Source organism: Trypanosoma theileri (assembly GCF_002087225.1).
Source record: "Trypanosoma theileri isolate Edinburgh chromosome Unknown TM35_Tth_18_V1, whole genome shotgun sequence".
NCBI lineage: Eukaryota > Euglenozoa > Kinetoplastea > Trypanosomatida > Trypanosomatidae > Trypanosoma > Trypanosoma theileri.
This window is the reverse complement of record NW_021639860.1, coordinates 10,416-31,500: the sequence shown is the minus strand read 5'-3', so window position 1 is coordinate 31,500 and position 21,085 is coordinate 10,416. Positions and strand designations below refer to the sequence as shown.

General features: G+C 42.8%; 8 protein-coding genes across 8 annotated transcripts; all 8 read left to right on the top strand.

Moving 5' to 3' along the window:
- Positions 1-305: 305 nt before the first annotated feature.
- On the top strand, positions 306-1,244 carry TM35_000181100 (uncharacterized protein; the record flags this gene model as incomplete). The annotated part of the gene is made up of 1 exon (XM_029026423.1): positions 306-1,244. The coding sequence occupies one exon, from the start codon at positions 306-308 to the stop codon at positions 1,242-1,244; it is 939 nt and encodes a 312-aa protein (XP_028882119.1).
- Positions 1,245-1,506: 262 nt separating this feature from the next.
- Positions 1,507-4,881, top strand: TM35_000181090 (uncharacterized protein; the record flags this gene model as incomplete). The annotated part of the gene is made up of 1 exon (XM_029026422.1): positions 1,507-4,881. One exon carries the CDS (start codon positions 1,507-1,509, stop codon positions 4,879-4,881), a length of 3,375 nt encoding a protein of 1,124 aa, XP_028882118.1.
- A 301-nt stretch (positions 4,882-5,182) lies between these two features.
- Positions 5,183-7,162, top strand: TM35_000181080 (kinectin; the record flags this gene model as incomplete). The annotated part of the gene is made up of 1 exon (XM_029026421.1): positions 5,183-7,162. One exon carries the CDS (start codon positions 5,183-5,185, stop codon positions 7,160-7,162), a length of 1,980 nt encoding a protein of 659 aa, XP_028882117.1.
- Positions 7,163-7,604: 442 nt separating this feature from the next.
- On the top strand, positions 7,605-11,147 carry TM35_000181070 (putative eukaryotic initiation factor 4a; the record flags this gene model as incomplete). The annotated part of the gene is made up of 1 exon (XM_029026420.1): positions 7,605-11,147. The coding sequence occupies one exon, from the start codon at positions 7,605-7,607 to the stop codon at positions 11,145-11,147; it is 3,543 nt and encodes a 1,180-aa protein (XP_028882116.1).
- A 2,280-nt stretch (positions 11,148-13,427) lies between these two features.
- Positions 13,428-14,321, top strand: TM35_000181060 (putative NADH-cytochrome b5 reductase; the record flags this gene model as incomplete). The annotated part of the gene is made up of 1 exon (XM_029026419.1): positions 13,428-14,321. One exon carries the CDS (start codon positions 13,428-13,430, stop codon positions 14,319-14,321), a length of 894 nt encoding a protein of 297 aa, XP_028882115.1.
- A 1,297-nt stretch (positions 14,322-15,618) lies between these two features.
- TM35_000181050 (lysine decarboxylase domain-containing protein) lies at positions 15,619-16,617 on the top strand (the record flags this gene model as incomplete). The annotated part of the gene is made up of 1 exon (XM_029026418.1): positions 15,619-16,617. One exon carries the CDS (start codon positions 15,619-15,621, stop codon positions 16,615-16,617), a length of 999 nt encoding a protein of 332 aa, XP_028882114.1.
- Positions 16,618-17,417: 800 nt separating this feature from the next.
- TM35_000181040 (putative nucleoside diphosphatase) lies at positions 17,418-18,725 on the top strand (the record flags this gene model as incomplete). Its single annotated transcript, XM_029026417.1, has 1 exon — positions 17,418-18,725. The coding sequence occupies one exon, from the start codon at positions 17,418-17,420 to the stop codon at positions 18,723-18,725; it is 1,308 nt and encodes a 435-aa protein (XP_028882113.1).
- Positions 18,726-18,993: 268 nt separating this feature from the next.
- Positions 18,994-20,895, top strand: TM35_000181030 (beta-fructofuranosidase-like protein; the record flags this gene model as incomplete). The annotated part of the gene is made up of 1 exon (XM_029026416.1): positions 18,994-20,895. One exon carries the CDS (start codon positions 18,994-18,996, stop codon positions 20,893-20,895), a length of 1,902 nt encoding a protein of 633 aa, XP_028882112.1.
- Between the last annotated feature and the right edge of the window lie 190 nt (positions 20,896-21,085).

Genomic DNA, 21,085 nt, shown 5'->3' with positions numbered 1-21,085 from the left:
GTTAAAATTCCTCACTTCTTCTTTTTTCTTTTCTTGTTTGCTGCTGTTGATATCGTTCTAGTTCTTTCTTTGTTTTTTGTATTTTTTCTTGTTTTTTTTTTTTTTTTTTTTTTTGTTTGCTGTTTATCTTCTTATGAATGCGCAGAACACATACATATAGCCCCAGTTCTGCGGGTACGTGATAGAAGGCGGTTTGAATTAACTGGTATATTTGAGGTTCATATAGTTCGCTAAAGTAAGCAAAAGATTAACACGAAACAAAATAAAGAAAAAAAAAAGGTAAAGAAAGAGACTTGTAACGTACAATGCGGCAAACAGTACTTCGACGGTATAAGATGCCCAAAAACATGGGAGTGGCACCGCGCTTTGATATATGGAATGAACAATATGAGCCTTGGCAACACATGCGCCGTATGGCTCGTCTGGTTGGTACGGGTTTTTACATCCCACCTGCGTGGTACAGTCACTTTCGCATGTTTCCACCCATCCAACACAACTTTCAACAGGAGAAAACATTGAATCCACACAATGCGAGTGAACCCACGCAGGACGGGAGTGACACTCTCAGTCAAGAGCGGGTGGCTCTTCGCGATGAATTGGCTCGTAAGAGTCGACTGGTAGCATCAGAGGGAATGCGGTATTATAATATTTTTTGGGTACGTAAGCCGCTGGACAAAATGGAAAAGGAATACTACGACCTCAAGAGGAAGGGCGTAGCTCACAGTGTAGCTATAAAGAAGGTTTTGCAGACTTTTTACGACGATTTATCTATTAAAAAACGAGTAGCATCTATTCAGGCGGAAGAGGCGAAACTCTCAGGCCGATTTATCACTATGCGAGAGGCTACTGTAGTGCTTAATGTATTGGCACAACTCCACCGGGAACAGCTCACCCCTCATCAAGTGACACTCCTTGCAAAGGAACAGCAAGAGGCTACAGAGTCTGGAAGTGGACTCTCTGCAAATGTGTCGCGTGCAAGTACACCATCATCAGCTGCAGAAGGGGAGAAGGGAGGAGTTCCATTAAATATGGACGAGGCGTTTTCAGCGGATTCACTCTCGAATATGCTCTCAGGGGACCGTACGGAGGAATCAGAGAACGCTAACAAAGGAACACAATATCAGGTTGAGGTGAAGCCTAGTGGACGTGACAGTGTACGGCAATTACAAGGAAAAGCAACAGATCACACTGGTACTTCAGGGTGGTACACAGGCGCCTCACCTATGTACAACGATAATGCATAATTTTTCTTGCCGTGTTGTTGTTGATGTTGTTGTTGCTCTGTGTAATTTTTGTTGTTAACGGAGAATAGAAGAAATTCCCGTGTTGATTTTTTTCCTTTTTTTTTCTTCCATCATGGAGTATTTACTTTTGTTTCTTTTTGTTTTCTTATTTTTCCCTTATATTTCACTGCATTTTTCTTTGCTTGGCCTCTTTTTTTTATATATATACATTTTCACTCAGCCCGGTACAAATATATATATATATATATATATATAATCTTAAATGTCTGCAAGGCCGGCAGCGGTTGATCCTACCACAGGTATTCCATATGCGACGGTACCTGATACGCTGCTGGGTAATTATGATTTTCTGAACTCTTGTGCCATTTTCTTCTGTGGATTGGTGGAGCAGCAGCTATGGCTTCATCTAGAAGATGAGGAGAGACGTGAGTCTGTGGTGCTTTTTGTGACGAATGAGAGTATTTACACAGGCAGCGAGACGGGTGAACTTTACCGTCGTGTGGATTTTAAAACTATTCGTGGTATTGTGACCAACTCTGACCACCTCTCTCGCATAGAGGTGAAGGAGAAGGAATCTCTATTTACAGCTTTTGTTCTTAGCAAATTGCAGGAGAAGGAGGATTTGGTCATTATGGCGGAGTTGGGCTACACAGTTGCAGTCATTGTGGAGCGGCTGTTGCTAGCCCGTGGGTGTCCAGTGACAACGCGAAAAATTGCCGTTGAGAACATTAGAGAACTAACGGAAGTTACGGTACGACTTCCATCAAGTGCAAAGCCTGATACTAACAATACTACTACTACTACTACTACTACTAATAATAATAATAATAATAATAATAATAATAATAATAATAATAACAATAATGATTCTGATACCACAAGGGAAATAACACAGATGGAACAACACCGTCAACAGATATTACGCGATTCCATTCCACGACGACGTTTGGAAATAAATGCGGCGCAGTTAGCAACGATTGCCATGTCGCGTGAACATCTCGTAACGACACTTGCTCGTGTGGCGGATGCGGAGCGTAGATCTACTGTAGTTTCCAATGAGGTGTATATTTCTCCTGTCATCCGGTATTGTTTCCCACCCTTTAAAGATGTCTCACTCTTCTGGGGTGGAACTGTACTGTTCTTTGCGGAGCAAAAACAGGAGCCACAACATGCTGTACTGTTCATTTCTGTAGCACAGATTGTGGTGGTACAAGAGAAACAGCCTGTTCGAGTATTGCCACTGAATAACATTTCATTTGTGGCTGTATTTACTGCTGACGCCACGCAAAAACGACGATTTATTGCATTTATTTCAAAGTTAAGAGATGTAGATGTATGTGTAATGACAGTGGGTCAAGATAGTGACACACTTCTGAAACAGCTACATTTGGTATTTTGCACAAACAATCCTGCCAATTCACCACCCTTTAAAACTATAGAGTCACTAAAAGAACTGGATCTGCAGATAAAGCCAAAGAAACACTATCAGCAACCAACGGTTGCTTTACCTCCTACCTCAGAAGCGGTACAATACCGTAATTATGTCTACTCTCGCGTTGTTGACATTTTGCGTCTCTGTGAACCATCAAGTGTAAATAATGCAACAGCATTGACGGAGCAATACTTGGGAAGAGAATTAGAATTACTTAGCATGCTCTACAACATTTATCCAGAGTATATTACACTAGAGGAAAAGAGAGATATAACTATGAAAATGACAAATTCAGGAACGAAGCAAAGTTATCGTGAACGTCTACTAAAGTTTTGTGCGAAATATATTCCTGATAGTACTGGTATTGTTGATGAAGTTTTAAATCGTTACGAGAATCGTGAGGAAGAACTTTTTTACCACCTTGTTCTACGTTACGGTCCAGAACCTCGAGAAGCAGAGAATGTATTGGATAGGTACAGTACTACTTTATCCCCAGAAGAAGTTCGAGAACGTCTTGTTCAATTTTATCGAAAGTATGAGCCAAAAAAAATTGCAGATGTGGATGCCATTATTTCTGTTTATAAAGGACGTGAACAATTACTTTTTGACAGACTGACATTACTTTACGGACCGATGCCAGCAAATACAAATATGAATTCTTCAGAAAATGCGCTAATGAATGGAGAAAGAGGAACATTATCCCTTTCTGATCGACCTTCATGGCGTCAGCGTCTAGATGCTTTCCTTGCACGATATGCGCCTGAGCGGAGTGGTGAGTCGGAGGAATTACTGAAGAAGTACGCCGGCCACGAGGATGCACTTCTCTACGCACTGGAAGCGAAGTATGGCCCTGAGCCTGTGCCGATTACACGGCGTAACTGCGCCCGAGTTGCCGCTTTCTTTGTTCGCGCCGGTTTGCCCGTACCGGAGGAGCCACAAGTAGAAGAAATGATAAACTCATTCCGCGGTACGGAGGAGGAGTTCTTCTTTCACCTGCAACAGAAATACGGCGCCGAACATCCTTTACAGTTTCCACAAGAACCAGAGGATGTCTCTACGGAAGCTTTTGAAAAGGTGGATCTCTTGACCGATATTCCTTTTGTGGAGGTGCCAGAATTACTACAACCACTCTTTCCAAGTTTTATTGGAAGGGCTGCACTATTGTGGTTTGGTCGTGTACTTCACTGGGAACAACCACAACCGCCTACGCTACGCTGTGCATATCTCACATCTTCACACATGTATGTTGGAAACTCAGAGTCTGACACGGTACGCTGCACGGCACTTGAGAAGGTGGACTCAGTGTACATTAACTCCAAGCGCGACCGTAGCGATCTACAGTCCTGTCTACTTCTAAAAGTACAAGAGGAATATGATTTATTCTTCGCTTTCTCTTCAGATGCGGAAGCGCAGCAATTGGTGTTGGCTTTGGTGAGTGCACTTACGCAGTACCATTTTGGTCGAAGATGTCGTGTTTTGGCATGTTCGAACTTTACAGATCCCGGTATTAATATTAACTGCTGGCGCCCACCAACATTTATTAACCAAGTTGTCTCAGTAATACAGCGGCCGCGTAGCAGGAAACGATCAGATGGTGGTTTTAGTGGTGGTCAAAACACGGAAAACAGTAGCGCTGGTCTCTCTGTGAGTTTCGAACAACAAGAGTGTAAGTTGCGAAGTCGTTTACACGATGCTTTAGTGTTGCAAAATGCGAAGGAGAAAAATGTTGATTTAGTTAAAGATGCAACCTTGGTGAATCACAAATGGGATACTATTCGTCAAGTAGTAGCTAAAGAAAAAAAAATATACGGCTCTCTGCCTTCACGCTCAAGAAGTGGTCTCCTTACTGGTAACACAAGTAATTCACTTTTAATTCAGAGCGACAAACCATTATTGAATAATTTTTTAACGGTATCCAATGTCCCATCGCATATAAACAAACTCAATCCATTTCAACGAGCACAATATTTAAAACATTCTCCGAATGCCACCTACGGTATTGGAGTAAACAGAAGTATATATCATGACAGTAATACTACACAACAGGGGCAGTTGCCAAAACAACTGATGATTGCAGGAGACGTAGGAGTAAGAGAGAATAACATGCGAACGCTCAAATCCCCTGGTTCAGAAGCATACACATCTAGGGCCGAAACTCCGTACAGACCTTCTATTATTTTAAATGATAGTTATAGTGATGATTGAGTTTATAGGGGAACTAGGAAGTTACATGCTTCATCTTTGTATTTTTTTTTTCATCTTCTATTTTTTCTTATCGTATTTATAATAGTTATTGTATCCTTTTTTTTTTCTTCCTTTCTTTATTTTTATTTATTGTATTCTGTTGAGTATATATATATTATATCTTTTTTTTTTTTTAATCGTTTCTTCCTGCGTTAATATTCACTGGATTACATGTTGGTTTTTATTATGTTTTTATTTCTCATAATTCCACTTTACTTACTTCTTTTTATCTTCTTTTTTTTTCTTTATTCTTGTAGGGTATATGAACCCAAAGAATGATTCTCCCACCCCCTCTAGGAATGGTAGCAATGACGAGAAGGACAACGACAGTTCTACTTCTGCCTCCTCAGTGCACGACGTTGCCTCAACTGGTGATGCTGAAACGGTTTTAAGTTCAATGGCCTCTCGTGTTTTTCTCGATGTTCTCTCTGCCCGTGTACTTGGGACCCAACTTGATGGTAACTCACTTACAGCAGTGGATGAGCTTGACAGTCAAGGTGATAATGAGATGGGCGGAAATGATGATGTACTCAGCCTAATTTCATCTTCTACAGAAGCCACAACAGCTTCATTGGCTCCATCGCTCTCTATATCATCTATTGCTCGGGCAGAGCAGATACTACATAAGAGTGTACCACTCGTTAATGGTGGTCGACATGTTGCACTAACAAAGGAAGATGTAAAACGTATTCGAGACGGTGAGTTGCTACGGTTCTTGGAGACAAACTCTGCCATGTTTGTGAAGTACCTCCAACGACAGGGTGAGAGTGCCCCAGTAACAGAAACTATTGATACAAATGTTACAGATAATGCTGATGTTGAACAGGAAATTCAAAACCTTGCGAATAGGATTGAGACGTTCATAACGGCTTTTGATGATGAAGGACAACAGTACCAAATTTGTGTGGATAATGAGGGGAAACTCCTTGTTCCAGTAGCGCCTGAAGATGTATTAGATGATACCGCAGAGAGTGATGCTGCTGAAATTTATGATCATGACGATAAAGTGATGATGGAGGAATACGACGTTGAGGAGGAGGAGGAGAAGAAGAAGAAGGAGGGTCAAAAGGAAGAAACTATTGTAGATGAGCATCCTGTGGAATCTAGTGTTAAGCCTCCAAATGCAGTGATGATGGAGAAAGGGAAAGAAAAGGAACAAGAAGAAGAATCTGAGAAACCAAAAAAAGAAGAAAAGGGTGCTGTTGAAGTGTCTATGGTTTCACACACCAAAAGAACGATGGAACGTGATACTCCACTAGGCCGTCGTCGCCTCGGACGTCCAACACACGTCAGCCCGTCCCCTACGGCGATGGCTAAAGCTGTATTATTATCATCACCACCATTATCATCATTATCACAACAACCACAAGAGGATGGTAAACAGGGAAAGAAACAGAAGAAAAAAACAGGAAAAACATCAAAGAATACGATGGCGGGACGGAAAGCTCCGCTGTCGACGGCTAAAGCACCACTAGTGCCGGTGCGTGGCGTGGGTCTCACTGCTGAACAGGACCGCCGAGTGGAAGAGTTGATGCAGACGGACTTTAGTACGCAGCCATCGCCGTACATGGGTTTAGCGGATCGTCTTGCAGAAGTGGAAGAGCGTATTCGTTGGTTCCAAGAGATACGTGGTCCACTTGGAAATGATGATGATGATAATGATAATGATGACATCTATGGCTACGGTGGGGAAGAAGTGAATGAAGAGAATAATTATAAAGGAGAAGATGGTAAGAAGGAAATTGCTGAAGATGCGACTGTGGCCAGCAACGAAATTCACCACAGCAACGCACGAGAACAACAACAACAACAACAACAACAGCCAACGGCAAAGGAACTTGGTGACGCTTATATGCGTGAGGTGCGTGAGCGACGTTTACGTGAGGCACGCATGCGGTCCATCAACACACGACTGGCACAGTTGCATTACGTGCAGCAACTCGAATCGCTGCGGCCGGCCGAAGGCGCGGAGAAAATCGCTCGAGTGCCGCGGCCATCGTGGTCGCATGATGTGCCACCGCCGCCCCGTGCGAGTGAAATTGACGCTCTCGTAGAAGAGGCACGTCGCGAGAATGCACTGGCCGTCGCCCGGGGAGAAAAGATGCCACCGTCTGTGGGTGATGGAACCATTTCATATCTACAGGAAAAATTACGGGCAGCGCGAGAGCGAATTGAGTCTCTTGTGGGACCAGCGAACGATGGTAGTTCTTCTTCCCCATCCTCTACTCTGCATGTATCATAATAATGAGTGGTTGCGAGAGGGGAAGGGAGAAAAAAGAAAAAAAAAAAAAACAGGCATTGCTTCCATTATCTGTTTCCCTCACTTCATTTCCTCCTTTTCATGTTTTTATCTTTTTGTTCTTGCCATTGTTTTTTTTTTTTCTTTTTGGCTTTCCTATATATATATTTGTTTAATCATTATTATTTTATTTTCTTTTTCGTCTTTCTTTTCTTTCTTTTTTTTTTTCGTCATTCATTCATTTGTTCATTCATTCATTCAGTGTAGCTGCCGTTTTTTTTTTTTTTTTTCTCTGCTCGGTTCCTAGCTCATACTTTACTCATACCTATAATACCTATACAGATATATATATATATATATATTTATTTCTGTATTCAAACACTGAGATACATATTACACCGAAGAAATATACCGAAAAAAAAAATATACACAAATACAGTCAAGAATGCTCACTGCCACACCTGGCCCTCTCACTCTTGCAACGAACGAGGCGTGGATGCCGTCGGTGTTCCGTCCACCAGAACGGCCAGTGAAGTCTCTGCCGCCACCCAAAGCTGCACTGACTGCCATGGCACGGCCGTGGTACCCCGGCGGGGGCATCATCAACAACAACAACAGCACCAACCTTAATAATAACAACCATACAGTGCGTGAAGCACCTGTGAAGAATCACCGCCTGGTGCCACCACCAGCACTTGGACAGTCGCCAATTCTGAAGCCAGCGCTAGATGAGGTACAACTACCACCTGTGAGCAGTTGTAGCAGTATATCGCCATTGAGTACGCCTGTCAGTACCTGCTTCCACACTTTTACACAGGTAGCAAGTGAGGAACGGGTGTACCCTTTGGAAATGTTTTTGTCTGTTCGTCGTGATGCGGCGCACACCCCTTATGGAGTATTACGCTGGGCACTAAAACAATATCTGCATATCCCATCATTAAAGGTTCCGCCCCATTTACAGCTATCACTCCATGAAGCCGCTGAAACAGAAGACGGTATCACGCGTGGTGCACTTGGTAGTTCCCTAAGAGTGAAGTCACGTGTGAAACCTGTACGTCTTACTCGACATAAAATGATGTCTATTCTCAGCCGTATTACTCCTGTAAAGTACGATGCACTTCACGAAGAAATGCTCTTGTTGCCACTGCGCCAGGTGGATGATATGGAATTGATGGAGATTTGTAAAGTGGTATTTGAAAAGGCAGTGCAGGAACCATCCTACAGCGGACTCTACGCACGCCTTGTACACGATATCTGTGCTATGCCACCTATGAGTCCCGGTAACAACAATACCATCACTACCAGCAGCAGCAGCAGCAGTCTTAATGAAAACGAAACACGCGATCGGGCCTTCTCGCAGCGTTTCCGCCGTATGTTGATTGCCTCATGTGAGGCGCAATTCCGGCAACCGCTGCAACTCGCCGCAGATGAGTTGGTGGACCGTACCACAGGCGTTCCACTGAGAGCAGAGGAAGTGGAACTGAAACGTGATCGTCTAAAACATCGACTTGTGGGCAACATCCGTTTTGTGGCCGAATTGTTTAAGATGGGTCTTGTCACAGATCGGGTTATTGCAGACATTGTGCGCATTCTCGTCAGTGATTATAACCCTGATAAGCCTACGGCAAAAGAGGAGTACGTGTTTGAGGTATTCGTTACACTTATACGGCACACTGGGGCATTGTTGAAAGAGATGTTACCAAGACTTCTCACTCAGGCTCTGGGTATTGCGAAAACTATTGAGCGTTCGCACCCTAAACCACGTGTGGGATTTCTTATGATGGACTTGGATGATCTCAACAAGAAAAATGGCTGGATAGCCCCTGAACTTGTGCAGCAGTACGTGCGGGAACCAAAGGTGAGCACAGCTGCACCTGCTGTTGCTGCTGTTGCTGCCGCTGCCGCTACCGCTACCGCAGGTTCCTCCACACAGAAGACTCGTATTACCGCCTCACCACTTTCACCCTCGTCCCTTATGTCACCCGATGTGGAAAAGCCAGTAAATTCTAATACACAGACTCGCGAAACAACGTCGTTCCAGGGCTCCTCCAACGGAAACTCTGAGGCTATTGGCGGCAAAAATCAAACACGTAACAATAGCATTAATAGCAATGGAAATGACATGAGTAAGACGAATGGAGGCCTTAACGTCGTCAATACCATTAGTGGGGGTAATACCACGTATAATAATAATAATAATAATAATAATAATAATAATAATAATATTAATATTAATAATAATGGTAAGAATTATATCAATTCCAGCGACTCAACAGGATCTCCTTTGACCTTGGCAGAGCGACGATGGCCTGGAAAGCAATTTTCATGCAAGAATCTTTGCATCTCACGCCCCAATACTGGCAGTGAAAACCAGTTGAATATCAGCATCAATTCTTTACAGCTAAACAGTCCAATGACTCCTACTCGTACTGTATCTGATTGTATTATTCCACCTTCTCCATCAGTGGTACGAAATGGCAGCGAAATGGGGAACTCACGTACAACCAGTGAGGGACTTGGATCACCGTGGATTAATGGTGGGAAAACACCTGTGATAGATACTACTGTTAATATTAAAGAAATTACCAAAAAACTAATGGGACTCTTTCGTAGCGGTGAGGAAGAGGCGGCCGCCACAATGTTGCGAGAAATGGGACCGAAGAACATGGTGGTGTGTCTCACATGGTGGTTGCGTCTTGCGGCCACAAACACATCATTTTTTGAGGATCGCAGTAAAGTGGCATTACTGCTTTCTTCTTTGCTGCGCACATGCAGTGGTGCTTATGATGCCCGTACCGTTTTCTCTACAGTATTGGAATGGATTCGCTTTGATTTGGAGAAGGGCGAGTACGACGATTGTCCACGAATGTTTGATAACGTTGCACAGATGATTTTGCAATGTCATTTGCCCTGCAGTGACTCTCTACCACATGCGGAGGTTGTGCGTAATATGATGCACTGTGGTATCTTTAATGTACTACTGCATGAGCTTGCTGTGAGTGGAGGAACAGACCAAATGGTAACAGTTGTGAAGAGCTGTTATCCGGTCAGTGTGCAGGTACTCAATCATCTGCAGGACCCAGAGGATGAGCGACAGATATTGCGCATTGCTGTACAAAATCGGTTTAGGATATTGCCTTATCTCTTCAGTGTGAGTTCTGTGACCAATAATACCACACCAGGTACACCTTCTTCACGACCACAGATGTTGTCTTCACCATCCCTTCGTAGTAGTCCACTTGGTGACTCTTTCACCAGCACAGGACACTACGATCCACTCTTGCAGTGTCTCGCACTTCAACGCATCTCTGATGATCCGGAGTTTGTGCTGTTTCGAAAGATGCGAGACGCCGCAGCACAAAGTGGTAATACTACTTCTACTACTAATACTAATACTACTAATACGAATTCTACAGGTACCACATGCGGTAGCAGTAGTAGTACGATTAGTAGTAGTAGTAGTGGTAGCAATAACAACGCCTTACGCTGGCGTGATGAGGCGGTTCAGCTTGCACTCTTGCCACTGGGAAACAACTCTACGGTGTGTGAGTTGATTGCGGTCATGCGTGTGGTCGGCGCCGTTCTCGCCTGCTCTGGTGTCTGCGGTAAAAATGGCCGCATGTTGGCTACTGCTGCGGATGTGGATTACATCATTGGCGCCGTTCTCCACCGACGGCCGGGTCTTCTTCACCAGGGCGCTGTCGTGATGGAGCTTGTTATGCACTACACACAGTTCACTACTCACAACAACAGCAATAATAATAACAACAATAACATTCAAACAGACGACACTTGGCGACTGCGGGCGATGCGACAGGTCTTTGATCGCTGGTGTGCGGCGGATGTGTTGAACCGCGCGGCGGTGCTGCGATTACTCACCACACTGGAAAACGAGGCTGCAGACAACTTCACGGTATACACAGCCTATCACGATCACGTCGCTGCTGTGGCGTGGGAACACACACTGCGGGAGCTTTGTAAGGCTTAAGCCGTATTTTTCCATCGCTAATGCGTGTGCCTACAAAACACACACACACACACATTCTTTTTTCAAGAAAAAAAAAATATATATATATAATGAAAAGTTTACTGCATATACATGATTATTATGCTGCAAGCATTCCACACTTAAAAAAAAAAAGAACTCTCCATTCTGTTCTCTCCTTAATCACTCACCGAGAAACAGTGGATAAGAAGAAAAAGAGTAAAAGAAAAACGAAAAATAAAAAATAAAAAAAAATGTCCAGAAGAAATAAGTGTAAAATAATTAAGTAAGAAGAAAAGAAAGAAAGAAAGTAGAAAAAGCGAACACCAGAGAAAAAAGTAGAGGACAAGAGAAATATTCCCTCTTCTGAGAAGATATAACGAAGTTTAAGAGAAATAAAAGTGAATGTATGCATCTGGCTTTGTAGTCACGGACATGCACATACATACATACACACATATATATATATATATGTATATATGCAAAGAGTAAGAAAAATATTGTTAAAAAAGAAAAGAAACTTAAAATGTAACTCTGCAAATCATTATCTTCTTTCCACCCTTCTTTTTTTTTTTTTTTTTGTTTTTTTTTGGTTCTATTAAATACTTACGCAATGAGATGTATCAACGAACACAGTCACACAATAACACATAAACGGTACAGGAACGAGAAATATTAGAAAATATCAACCAAGCACGAAGTTAATACTACACGCACTCAATAAAAAAAAAAAAGAAAGGAAAAAAAAAATATTTGACGAGTGAGAGGGAAAACATGAACGCATATCGCAGAAATCAATACCGGTATGAAAGATCAGGGAAGGAGAGGGGAAACGTGAATATAATGATTAAATGGTAGATCCTTTTTATTTTTGGTTTCTTCAATACTTCTGTTTTAATACCTTTGTTTTTTGTTCCTTATTCCAACATGTATTTCCATCCCTCTCACAACGAAGTGCTTTTTTTTTTCTTTTTTTAAAATGTCTGCTCGCTAAAGCTGTGACAGAAGCAAATAACAACATTCTTAACTACTGTAGGCCCATCTTTGGCTTGTGAACGTCTTTTTTTTTTTCTCCTTTTGTTCCCATCTTTCTTCTTTGTGACCCTTTTTATTATTATTATTATTATTATTATTATTATTATTATTATTGGTTGTAAGCGTTTTGGGCCTTTTTTTTTTCTTTGTGTACCGCTTTTTTTTTTTATTTTGATTTTTAAGGGAAGAATAATGAAGAAGGGGGTTACATTGATTTTCATGTCACCATGTTTTTTAATGTTGTTTGCCGTTGTTGTTTGTTGGTGTTGCTGGGTTCTGTGTTTTTTTTTTTTCTTCTTTTTTTTTCCACGACTAAAACCAATTCCGTTGTGTTTTACTTGTTTGTTGTTCTCTTATATTTATATTTATATATATATATATATATATATATATATATAATTTACGTTTGCCTGTTTTTTTTTGTCTTATTTGTCGATGACCCTTTTTTTTGTTTCTTTCTTTTCCCGTCTTTTATCTCTTATTCCACTCATTCAATTCGCTCTTTGACGCACCCGAAACGAACTAAAAAAAATATATATATATAAAGTACAGATAGACAGCATTCTCCTGTGTTTGTGGCTTGTGCAGGTGCAGTCTGACACATTAGCACTAACACCATTGCTCCTTCTTGCTGTTTGTTGTTACTTGTTATTCCTATTATTAATTACCTTTACTGTTGTAGTTTTCTTCGTTAATGACTCGCAGTGTCGAAGAAAAAAAAAAAGATATGATTTGAGGAGTGTTCCTTTTGTGCGTTATTCGGTACACGGTAAGAGAAAATGAAATGAAATATTGAACAAAAAGAAAGAAGAAAAGAATGGCAACAGAGTTTTATTTGACTGAATGCTTCAAAAAGAAAAAAAAAGTAAAATGGAACGCCAATTGCCAATACAAGAAAAGAGGAGAGGAGGGTGGTAGAAATCAAAGTGATATATATATATATATATATATACTAATTGATGTGGTTGATGCAAAGAAAGAGTGGAATGGAGAGATAATTCTGGATTTTGTAAAGGTGTGCATCTTCAAGAAGTTTGAACTTTCTCAATTAATCGTAAAAATTGTGTTCATCATTTATAGTGATTCTATTTTCGTTTTTTGAGTCCTGTTCAAGAAACTCATTTCATTTTTTTCCCCCCTTCTTCTCTTTTTTCTCTTCACTTTCCACCCCCTCCTTATGCCGGCATATATATATATATAACAAATTCGATAGGATCTCTCTCTTTGTGTTTTGCTGAATTTCCTTAGATGGTGCGATTTCTTTCTGGCTTCGCCTCCGGTCTTTTTGGCGGGGGTTTTGTGTGCGCCGTCTCTTCTGCGTGGCAATTGCAGCCTCTTGTGGCGGAGTGTGCCGCACGAAAGTCAACATTTACGCCTGATGAATTTCGCCCGTTTAAACTCCTTTCATCGCGGTATGAGTCTCACGATACGCGGCGGCTGTACTTTGGGCTTGAGAGCGCAGAAACACCGTTTTCAATGCCTGTAGCCTCCTGCATCGTCGCGAAGGTAACGGATGCGGATGGAAAGGATGTGTTGCACCCCTTCACACCCATCACGGCGAATAACACGAAGGGACACTTTGAAGTGATCGTCAATAAACGGCCAAAGGATAAGATGAGCACACACCTCTTTCAAATGCAGCCCGGTGAGGAGCTGTTGGTGAAGGGCCCATTTGAAAAGTTTGTGTATAAAACAAACATGTGGGACAGTGTGGGTATGCTCGCCGGCAGCACAGGAATAGCGCCCATGTACCAACTCTTGCAGGAGATCTTGGCAAACCCAAAGGACAAGACGCATGTTTCTCTGGTCTACGCGAATAACCAACGTCGTGATATTTTACTGGCGAATGAACTGACAACCCTTCAGAAGACCTACAACAACTTTAATCTCTATCTAACTCTACTGGAAGTTCCACACCGATGGTTGGGCGGGATTGGGGCCATCAATGAGGCAATGATCCGAACTTATATGCCGAAACCAGGTCAAAAACGTACAAAGATTCTTGTAGCAGGTCCACCTGCAATGTTAGCGGAGTTAGCAGGCGATAAAGTCTTTGCGGAAGGCAAAGCCCCTGAGCAGGGTCCACTACTTGGACTTTTAAAGAATTTGGGTTATACTGAAGATCAAGTGTTCAAGTACTGAGGAACTCTCACCATAACGTGTATTTCAAGTCAGCTAAAACAGCAAAAATGAAGAGGGAAAGCAAATCAAAGTGGAGGAGGCACATGAATATATATATATATATATATATATATATATATATATATATATATATATATATATACAGGTGATCATATTGAGAGAGATCGAAAAAGGAAAAAAAAAGGAAAGAAAACATGAAAAAAATAACCTTAGAAGGAAAGACGTTGTCGTTGAATTTGCCATTTCTTAGCTTTATTGGAGAATGGCGAGAAGAGGTATTGAGAAAAACTGTGTTTTTTGTTTTTCTTTGGGTTCAATTCTGATTTTGAAGAAGTGTGGGCAAATGAAAAAGATACTCGAGTTATATAGGGGTCCTTAGGTATTTGGATAGGGGGATGATTTGGGTACGTGAATTGGTAGAGATGGGTGTACTGCTTGGGATAAAGCGTATGTGTATTCCTAAACGAGTGCATTCTTTTTTTTTTCTTCAGCAGAGTGACTGAAGGCAGAGGGAAGGAAAAAAAAAAAAGTAGTGGGTATTGATGGGAAATTAAGAATGGACTGGATAGTGAATATCAACAGGGAGAAGAGTAACAATGGTGTGTGGTTTCTCTTTCCCTCTATTATATATATATATATATATAATGTCGTTTCTTTCTTTTTTTTTTTGTATTAGTCCTTTAGGTGTTTTGATTCTGTTTCATTTACTTAATTTATGCTTCTTTCTCTAGCGTTTTGTTCCCTTAGTTATTTCCTCTGTTCTTGCTTTTGCGTACTTATAATCCCTTCCCTTTTCCCCTCCTCTGCACCTTCATATTGAAACATCAATGGTGTAGATAAAGCTAGAAGCCATAAAAAGAGGGTTAAGAACACACAAATCTCTCTTCATATATATATATATATATATATATATATATATAATGCAAAGGTGTCGAAAAACATATGGTGCAGAAAATAGACGCATCAATTGACACTGATCGTGTGATGTGATGTGGATATATGTGCGTCTTTGTGTGTCTCTACCTTATTCGGACTGTATGCGTATGCACATGTGTTTTTATTTTTGAAAATTATTCTACTGTTTCTTCTTGAACTATATATATGTGTGTAATTTGCGCCTCTTTCTTTTTTAAAATCTTTCTTCTTTCTTTCTTTCTTTTTCTTTTTATGTGTCTTGCCTTTTTACGGTTTGATTTCTCTTTTATTCCCTCGACACGTGCATCTTATAATGGCCAAGACACGTTGATTAGTGGTTTTTTTATTTATTTTTATTTGGTTGTTTGTGTGCAATTTATAAATGTCCGTGGAAGATGCGAAGGACACTACGATCTCGCCGTATGTGCAGAAGACCGACGACCTCTTTGGTGACAACTTCACACCTACCGTGAAGTCGTACAACAACACGCAGTTTCTGCAAAGCCCGCAGGGTCGTCTTGTTCGCATTCTGTGCGAGTTCGAGGAGCCTGCGGTGCGGCTGCGGCAACATCACATTCGCTCGACGGTTCTCGTCTTTGGGAGTGCGCGGGCGATGACGGTGGAGGAACACGCGTGTGCGCTGCGGCGACATGAGAAGCGACTCGCAGAGGCCACAACACCGGAGGCGAAGAAAAAATGTGAAGATGAACTGCGGCGACTGCGCAGCACACAGTGGATGTGTGAGTGGATGGATACAGTGTATGACATCTCACGCAAAGTCGCGATGTTCGCCATTCAGGAGAAGAAATTGATCAATGAATCCTTCACACATATCCCGGATTACTTCCGCCAAGCCCCCAGTAATCTTAACAAGACTTTATCTACAGAGTTAATGGAGGAACTGAAGGATTTTGTTATCACTACTGGCGGTGGGCCCGGGTTCATGGAGGCAGCAAACAAAGGTGCCGCTTCTGTGATAGGTGCCAATACGATGGGAATGGGGATTTCACTCCCCTTTGAGAAGGGGCTCAATCCGTACGTTACTAATGATCTTGCCTTTGAGTTTCACTACTTCTTCACTCGTAAATTTTGGATGATGTATTCTTGTCGTGCCATTATTGTTGCGCCTGGTGGATTTGGAACACTGGACGAAATGTTTGAGTTACTCACACTGCGCCAGACAAAGAAAATTCCTGAGCTTCCTATTGTTCTCCTTTGTCGCAAGTTCTGGACAACAGTTATCAACTGGCAAGCACTTGTGGAGTTCGGGACGGTTTCAAAAGAAGAAGTGGATTCCATGTGCTTTGCCGATACGGCTGAAGAGGCAATGGACTTTATTAAGAACTTTTTTGAAATCAAGGTAGGAAGTCCAACGTCATAACTCTTATTATTATTAATATTATTATTATTAATATTTTCTCTATCTTCAAGCAGACATGGAGAGGGAGTGATAAGGGGGTGGGTGGATGAGTGATGGTCACCACCACCAAAAAAAAAAAAAAATAGTTATTTATATATAGGGAAACAGGGAAAGGGAATTAAACAAAAAAAAAAAAAAAAACAAAGGACAAGAAGGTGTATGTTGCGATTTTGTTTTGATCCAATTTTAACACTCTTGAACACAATCGATGACACCGTGTCTTCGTTTCCACTATATTTATTTTCCATGTTTGCTAGAATTTACTGAGAGGAACGCGCGTTAAAAGAGAAAAAAAAACCATGATTGGAACGTGGCTCTATCTAGGGATACCCACTCCTTTTTTTTTGTTATCACTGCTTTCATTTCTACTTCAATGTTAACGACGCTTTCGTAGTAAATATCCACTTTTTTTTTGTTTTTCTTGCTTCTCATCTTCGTTACCATTTGGTTGCAAGAGTCTTCTTGCTTTCAGAGGGTTTTGCTGGTGTTTTGGGAAAACATCCGTCCGCAAGGGGTAATACTGCCATTTCGTGTATGTCCAGAGTGGGAGTATTGTGAGCAGCTTGGTACATTCTGAATTAAAATATCCTTGTATTCTTTTTGTAGGTATTTCTTCCACAGAATATATGTTTACCTCTTTAAATATTTCTATTTGGTATGGGGGATTTACAATTCCATTTGAGATGTATTTTCTTTTTTTCCTTTTCTTGTCACCACACTTTGCTTGTATGAGTTTTTTTTTCTAAGAGGTATTGGAATGAATGTACCGACAATTAGGTGGTAGACGCACATTACGCATACGCCGAAAGAAACGTACGCTTCTTCTTTTATTCATTATTCTGGTTTCCATCCTTTTCTTTCTCCTTACTGCTGTATGGAGATTTGGTACAAATCAAGAGCGTTTCTCGTGCGGAAATAAGGCTGAAGTGTTGTATGATATTGTGCTGGATGCAGGAAGTACAGGTACGAGAGTACATGTTTTTGAGTATAATGAACAACAACTCGTACGAGAGACGTTTGACAGCACACGTCCCGGTTTTTCTACTCTGGCCAAAAGTAGTAATTTGCGTATGAACACCTTGCTGGACCCACTCATGCAGACGGCACTTCAGGCAGTTCCTGCCCATTATCACGCCTGTACGCGCGTGTCATTAAAGGCCACTGCCGGTTTGCGATTGCTAGAAGCTAATAAGGGTGAACTGCTGCTGCGCGAGGCGAGGGAACACTTAACGCAATACCCTTTCGTAGTGGACACCGTCTCCATCATTAGCGGTGATGAGGAGGGTATAGCAGCATGGATCACCGTAACATACCTTCTCGGCCGAATGCCAACAACTATCACAACAGGTGGTAACAGCGGTAACGTCGCCGGGCGAATTACGACAATTGACATGGGCGGCGGTTCCGCGCAGATTGTCTTGCCTCTTACACGAAGTGATATTGTGCGACCGCAATACACCTCACGCATGCACTTGGATGGTGTCCCGGTAGAGTTGTACCACTATAGCTTTCTAGGCTTGGGACTTAAAGAGGCTACACAATTGGTGATGCGGCGATTTCCAAAAGAAAATCGAACAACCTTTCCTTGTTTTCCGGTAGGACACAAGCAAGTTATCGAATTAGTTGATTTCGCACCATATACCTTGGAGAATGTCAATGATAATATCCAGGACTTCAATGCTTGCGCTGCTATTTTTCGTTCCTTTTTTCTTAGGCTTACAAAAGAGCAACAGAAGGCGTTTGATGAGATTCGTCCTCTTTTATCCTCAGGCACATCATTACCGCTATTGTATGCCTTTTCTTATTTTCATGACCGGATGCGACATTTTGATACAGCAGAAACCATTACTGTTGGTTACTACAAAACAATTGCAAAGTCACTTTGCCGTAGTGGTGCCGAGCGCAATATGGGAACTATGTGCATGGATCTCACTTACCTATACACATTTCTTTCTCTGGGTCTCGGACTCTCTGATGAGGTGACGTTAACAGTCCCAAAGAAACTCCGAGATGTTGAGGTTTCATGGGCTCTAGGGACCTCCTTGCTTTCGATGAGAAATCAACCTTAGTATGTGGACAAGTTCTCTCATTTTCTCCGCATTTTTTATCTCTTTTGGATTACTGTGTCATTATATTTCCTGTTATTGTTGTTGTTATTTTTTTTTTTATGCTTTCTCATCGTCCGCTCCTGCGAACGTCTTTTTTTTTATTATTTCCTCATTCTTATATAAGGTTTTCTGTTACGTTCTCTGCGCTTCCTTTTTTTGTTGTTGTTCTTTTTGCGATAGACCGGCTGAGAGAACGGCAAATCAGACAATAAGTTCCTTGAAAGGAGCAATGCGCATTATATCATCTACATGGTGCGTGCTGCTGCTGCTGCTGCTAGCGATTGCGGTAACCGCGTCGCATGAGCCACGCTTCCACGTGCGTCCGCCCAGCAATTGGATCAACGACCCCAACGGGCCTTACCGTGACCCCATCACAAAACAGATGCACCTGTACATGCAGTACAACCCGTACGGCGCGGTGTGGGGCAATATGAGTTGGTACCACTTCACCTCGATGGACTATGTGAAGTGGCGAGATCAAGGTGTTGCAATGAGGAATGACGAGGAATACGATCTGTGGGGAGCCTATACTGGATCGATCACGTACAACCCTGATGGGACACCCGTGATGATGTACACGTGCACTGCGGTTGAGAACATCCAGCGCCAGTGCCTTGCTTTACCACCACCGGAAGACATTGCCAAGAATGGCCCACGCTCACTCAACACGTTTGTGAAGGTGGACGCGAATCCCGTGCTAACGGAGGATGACATGCCCGATCTGTACGACAACTTCAACTACCGCGACCCCACGAACTTCTGGGAGAACCCTGATAACAGCTCTGAGTGGCTGTTCGCGCTTGCTGTTCGCACAAGGAAGGACGACCGTGGCCACATTGTGGTATTCTCCACTGGCGACCCCACGTGGCGTTCAGGTTTCAAGTACTCGCACTCGATTTGGCACGAAGAATTTGACTCATACCACATGATGGAGTGCCCGGATATCTTTAAGGTTGGCTCGGATTACGTTTTGAAGGTATCGACCATGGTGAGCCAACAGGATATGTGGGTGTATGGTAACTATGGTGCGAAGAACAATGAAAATAAGACAATCTACCTCGAGGACTCCGAACGTACCCCGACGTACATGGACTACGGTCGCTTCTACGCAGCGAAGCACAACTTTGACCCTGTGCTGAAGCGCGCAGTGTTGTGGGGCTGGCTCGTGGAGGAAGACACAGAAGAGGCAATGAGGGCTCGTGGGTGGTCTGGAATGATGGACCTTCCGCGCTATGTTGAGTACGACGAGAAGGCGAAGAAGATGAAGAGCTTTCCGATGCCTCAACTTGAACAGCTGCGTCTGAAGCCGCTTCTGAAAAACAAAGCCGTTAAAATTGGTGCGAACGACCGTACCGCGCTTGTGGGGGATGCCGGGCGGTACTACGAGCTTGTTGTTGACTTCACTCTCCCTGAAGGGGCGTTCAAGTCTGGAACATATGAGGCTGGAAAGGAACCCTCGTTTGGTGTGGACCTGCTGTCGTCCGCTGATCACAGCTCCTACACACGTATTGCGGTGGCGATGCCTGGCACACTTGATAGCAAGATGCACGACCAGACTGGACGGCACTACACCTCTGTGGAAGTCAATGAGAGTGACATGTGCAAGAAGAAGTGTGAGACAGAGCGTCGTTGCGTGGCGTGGACGGCTGTGAAGATCCCTAATAAGAACACGTCCCGCTGCTCTGTTATGAGCACGTTTGGCGAGGCCCGCGCTGCCAATGAGTCGGCCGTCACGGGACGCATCAGCGAGCCTGTGATTTTGCTGGACCGTACCCACTCTGGGACGACCGGCTCGAAGGAAATCTGGGTTGGCCGTGCACCGCTGTGGAACGGGAACAAGGTCCAGCTGCGAGTTTTCCTTGATGACACGGCAGTGCAGGTCTTCAAGGACGGCGGTCTGGAGTCGCTCTCGGGACGCGTCTACGTGGACCACAAAAAGTTGACTGATTTGTCGTTGTTCTCAGCTAACATTGCTGAAACCGTCGAGGCCGTTGTATCGCTCTACCCCATGGACACCGTGATAATCGCCGATACGGAGAAGCCCTCTCCGGGCGACGGGAGCAGCAAGATCTGCCTGCTCGCACTGGCACACCTTCTTGTTGCACAGCTGGTGTTGTACTTCCTGCTGTAGGAAGCAACGACTGTGAAGACTGCGACGATAGCAACAGATGGGGTGGAGTGTACCGTCTGTTTTCTTTTTTTTTTTTGTTTACTTCTTTATTAAGGAAAAAAAAATAAAACTTACTTCCATAATATTGGAACAAATACTTAACCCAAATTAATCCAGGATTTGTCCCCGATCTAGACAATCGATACAAGGA